Raw genomic sequence first — 5,082 nt, forward strand, 5'->3', positions numbered from 1 at the left:
GTGTAGTTGAGGATTTCTACTTTTTGAGGTTAGCATGGCAGCTGTCAATATTTTCAGCAAAAATGATTCGCCTCTTGAACATCGCAGCCAGTCGCCTGTAAAATACCCAGATGCTCACAACCCCTAGGAGTAATGTGGCAGAAATCCAGCTGAGAAGTTTCCCAACTCCATTCATGCAAACTTCTGTAGATTCAGCAACATGTGCAGACCTTGATGAATCAAGTCTGTGTAGTCTATTACTTAAAACAGGAAGATGGCGTGGTGGACTTCCAGGTCGTGTGCCCAGCTCTGTTCTTGTTTTTACTGGGAAATTTCATCTGTAGTAGGGGTCCCCAATTCTGATGTGGATCTGGGCTTTTGGTGTACTTCTGTACAGTGCTGCATTAATACTCTTAAATCTCCCTTTTGTTCTTAGATAACTGATTGTTACCCTTTGTAGAGAGTACTTTGGGAAACCTGCTTATGCTTGTAAGAGAATGTAGCTCATTAAAAACTCTGCTTCTCTCTCTCTCCCTTTTCAAAGGGGTCTTGCACCTCAGAATAAACCAGAGCTGCAAAAGGTGATGGAGAAGAGAAAACGAGATCAAGTGATTAAGCAGCAGAAGGAAGAGGAAGCACAAAAGAAGAAATCAGACCTGGAAATAGAGCTACTGAAACGACAGCAGAAGCTGGAGCAGGTGAGCTGGGAAATGGTGCTAGGAGGACTAGAACTTGGTGAAGAAACTCACTGCTTGAAAGAAGAATAGGCTGGATTTGCTAGGGTAGTTGGAAGTACCTCCTGTGCGGGTATTTACACGTTGTCTCTGAACCCCTTACAATTCTGAATGGACCACATTCTTTCAGCATCGTCATGAGATACAAAAGTGTTATCTTCATTTAACAGGTTAGTGAATTGAGGTACGTAGCAGATAAAGGCCATATCTGCACTAGGAGTGTTTTGCTGGTGTAAATCTTTGGGCAAAACCCTTGTAGTGCAGACACAGCTGCAGTCACAGAGTTCTTTTGGTGCTATAGGTTAGGCTGGTTCAGAAAATGAAATACTAGTGTGCGCAGTCTTGTAATGGCAGCTGTATTAAGAGCTTAGCATCTAAGCAAAGTCACGTTTCTAAGCAGCACCGCTGTGCCAGCAAGAATTAGCAAGCTAGTTGGGCTACCATAGCTGAGGATGGAACTGAACCCAGATTTCTGAATCTTGGTCTGTGGCTCTACCCTCTTCACATCTTTCTTCACTCTCTATTAAACAACTGTTGAAGCTAGTTGTTGTTGTGTGGTACATCCTAAAACGGCCAGATACAAGTTCATACATCTCAGAGTAAAGTACATAGGTGACATGTACCTGATTGGTTTCTGGGAAACAGTCCCCACATACTTTTCAGTCATAGCAGAGAAGATATTGGACACAAGTCGCAGTGCAACACTGGAGCTAAGAGCACAAATGAAATCTGTGGCTATAGCCCAGAAAATGTCAGGCAGGTGTATTTTCTCTGTACGCAACGTAACTGTGAGCACTGCTGGGATGCGTGCCTAATTCTGGTATCCACACTTCAGAAAGGTTCAGAATATTTCTGTAAGAATAATTCGAGAGCTGGGAAATATGCCCCTAGATTAAGAAACAAAAGCAGTTCAGTCTAGTGACAGTTTTATGCAGGACGAGGTACCTACACAGAGATGAGACTTCTGATTGTAGGTGATTAGTAAGCCTAGTAGAAAAAGTCTTAATGAGAGCCAGTACTTGGAAGCTGACAATATAGAAGAAATAAGGTACCAGCTATTAATAATAACTAAAAGTAACCTATAATTAACGACTAGAATGGGGGTGGATCCTCCATCCCTCAGTTTCTTTAAGATGGAATATGTTCCAGTAAGAAATGCTATAATCAACTCGATTTAAGGGTTGGGCTTAATGTACCAATCATGAGGAAGGGGGGTTCTTTGTCCTGTGTTATGCGTCTGGTCAGACTGGGTGATTAAAAAGGTCCCTTGTGGATTATAAATCTATCACCAGGCCTCTTTAAAAAAAAGATTTAAAAAAAGGCACTTTACTTGCAGAGCTGGGGAGAAGGTGCTTTCCCCCTATCCGCTGGGGTTAGATGCACTGCTCTGCAGAGGGACAGCTGCCGGCCTCTGTCTCTCTCAAGGTGCCTTGTCTCTGCAGTAGGTGAGCATCTAAAGTGCCCACAGACAGAAGACCCAATCCCTGAAAGCATCACTTCTCATTTTTAAAAAGAATCCATTTGAATAAAAAAAGTTTGAAGAACAATAAGATCCACCTTAATAAAAATCCAGTTAAGTCGGCTAATGTTCTAATTAAATATTAATTAACTAATTACATTTCAAGCCTAAAATTGATATGCATTAATGTGTAAGTGCTATCTTTGCAGAAGGAGGTGGATTCTGTTTATCTGGAGCTCAGCCTTTGCTTGGTAGATCCCTGAAATGCCCTTGGTTGTCTCAAGTTCAGATTCAGAAATGAAAACCCTGTTTGCCAGAGAAAAAAGCCCTTCCCATAACAAATAGTGTTGCAACTCTGGGAGCCCTATAGGCAGGCCTGACACCATGATTCATTGCAGAGCATAGCAATTCTTTATTTTAATAAGATGTGTCCCTTGTCACAGAGCCAGGAGGAGGGAGAGCCTGTTCAGGTAGGTGCTATACAATCCCCGTTAATCAGCAGGGAGACCTTGGTGTATTCAAATGAAACATTGCTTTCAGGATTGCATTTACCATTCATTTTACAAAGATGTGCTTCTTCCTGCTTGTCGGCTCCTAGGTTTGCTGTCAAGTTGTAGGGCTGCCCGTCTTCCAAGCGGTGCATAAAGCAGCCAGCCTTCTTTGCCAGTGCATGGCTGCAGTGAATAACTTCATGTCCTACCATTTTTTTGGATGATTCCACATAGAGGCAGGAACTCTGAGATGTAAAAGTTCAAGGAATGGGTACTAATGGAATCGAGGGCATTCAGGATAGGCAAAAGATACCTCAGGTGAGGCATTTATCTCCATGGATCAGAGCCTGGTCGCCTGTGTTCTCTCAGGGGACAGGATTGGCAATCCAGGAGCAGAGCAGAAGAGGAGAGGTTATCTTTTTTTAACTAAAGATCGCAATGAGAATTTGTTCCCAGACCTCTTTGCCTCATCAGACAAGCAGTTTGCCCCATGTACCAAAAGTGTTCCCAAATCTAACAGAGCTTTGAAGAGAGAAGGGTTTGGAGTGAAATGGAAAACAAATGCAATCCAGTACTCTTGATTGAAGCCTCTTCACCTTTTGTGGGGTGGAGGAGAGGGGAAAGGCAAGGGGAATGTTTAATGTACCCTTTGCCGTACCTGATTCTTTGAAAATAAGCTTCCTTCTGCATGGCTGTAGTTTTGCCCTGCAACGTGGTCATTTCATTTCATTTTATTTCTATATGCAAATCTCTTTTAAGCTGGAACTTGAGAAGCAGAAGATACAGGAGGAGCAGGAAAACGCACCTGAATTTGTAAAAGTCAAAGGCAATTTAAGGAGGACGGTCCAAGAAACAACAGAAGCCCGAGACTCCTAGAGCAAGCACCAGCTAAGACTGCCACCGTTCCAGTGGTGGCTGCAGAGAGAGATTGTCTCAATTTTGCTCACAGTAGAGAGGATAAACAGCATCCAGGTGACATTTGCTGAGGATGAGTTTTGAATTTCTGGAACGTGTATGGATTAAGACTGCAACATAAAATGATTGAATTCGCCAAACACAGACCTGAGACAAATGGAAGCAGCCTGTTGTCAGTTCAGGGTTGTGGACATCTGAAGTGCTTAATTGGAGACTTAAAAGAAACCAGGGGCCCTAGATAAACCCCTTGAATGTTGCACTGCTTGGTTTCTTCTAATCCCAGTTTAATGAAGACATCAAAGTTATATTTTCCTTTTTTTTTTTTTTTTTTTAAAAAAAAAAAAAAAAAAAGGAAAAAAAAAATTTTTTTTTTCCTTTTTTTTTTTTTTTTTTTAAAAAAAAAAAAAAAAAAAGGAAAAAAAAAATTTTTTTTTTCCTTTTTTTTTTTTTTTAAGGAAAAAAAATCCTCTGCTAGTATTTTATGGAGTTTGGCTGTGCAGTAAACTTCTCACTGTCTGTCCCTTTGGTCTGGGTCAAGTCTGGTTGGGAAATGTGGATTCATGCACTTAATTTTAATAGGTGTTTAAATCCAGAGAGGAAGTGGTGTAGTTTAATCATACCTGAGCACCTTGGTTATCTGTTACAACAGAGGAAATTGGTGTGGGGAGATGGGAATGCTTGCTGTTCAGCAGCGCTGAGCAGCTAGAAATGTTTTCAGCCAAATTCCACCTCCGGAGGTGCATCTAGAATTTGGTCCTTGAGAGCACAAAAATCAGATCATTTCCCCACTTGGGCAGGTCAAAATCTGATTTCTTTTTTTTTTTTTTTTTCTTTTCTACCATCAGACACTCCTTTATCTTCCACAGAGGAATTGCACTGGACAGGCCCATGCAGCTCCACCTGTCCACCTTGATTTTTCCCAGCTCTTACAGGAAACCAGCCCTCACTTTAGTTGTTACATTTTGAAATCCTGCCTATTTTGTTGATGTGGGTTTTTTTTCTGTGCTGTGAACCCCAAGATCCAAACTCAGTATTATTGGGTTGGTCAGGACCTGTAATCTCACTTGGTGCGACTGACCACAGGCCCATTGAGCTAGGGGAGTGATTCTACCTGTGAACCCCCATTGACCAGAACAGGGATGGTGACCCAGACCTGCTACAGAGGGAGAGTTAAATTGCTACTGAAATGAGAAACCTTTCTTAATTTTGCTTTATGAAATAGACCTGATTTACCTCATCTTTCCTTTGCCTCGTGAAATGAGGGACTCGCATTACCACTGAGTTTTAGGGCTGGATTCTGTCATCCTTGGGCAAGTAGTCCCTTGAACTGCTCTTGAATAAGGCTCTACTTTGTCTGATGAAGAATGGCAGAATATGACCCTTTGTGTTTATGACTACTGTTTTTTTCCAGGGCATCCTGGAGTTGGGCATGCGGAACAGATGATGGCTCATGTAGGCTCAGGTCCTAAGCTGAGGTAAATGGGTGCACGTGTCTTGAAGGCCT

General features: G+C 42.1%; 1 protein-coding gene across 4 annotated transcripts in view; it reads left to right on the plus strand.

Annotated features, from left to right (window-relative positions):
- Positions 1-3,908, plus strand: part of FAM107B (family with sequence similarity 107 member B) — a 108,516-nt gene extending 104,608 nt beyond the window's left edge. For all 4 annotated transcript variants that reach the window (XM_019509532.1, XM_019509533.1, XM_019509534.1 and 1 more), the window contains exons 3-4: positions 524-677; positions 3,423-3,908. In XM_019509532.1, coding sequence (XP_019365077.1) covers positions 524-677; positions 3,423-3,539 — 271 coding nt within the window. In that variant the 3' untranslated portion in view covers positions 3,540-3,908. The remainder of the gene's footprint in view (positions 1-523; positions 678-3,422) is intronic.
- The last annotated feature ends 1,174 nt before the right edge of the window (positions 3,909-5,082 follow it).

This window comes from Gavialis gangeticus, unplaced genomic scaffold (genome assembly GCF_001723915.1).
Source record: "Gavialis gangeticus isolate Ggan-Ray unplaced genomic scaffold, GavGan_comp1, whole genome shotgun sequence".
In the NCBI taxonomy this organism is placed as follows: Eukaryota; Metazoa; Chordata; order Crocodylia; family Gavialidae; genus Gavialis; species Gavialis gangeticus.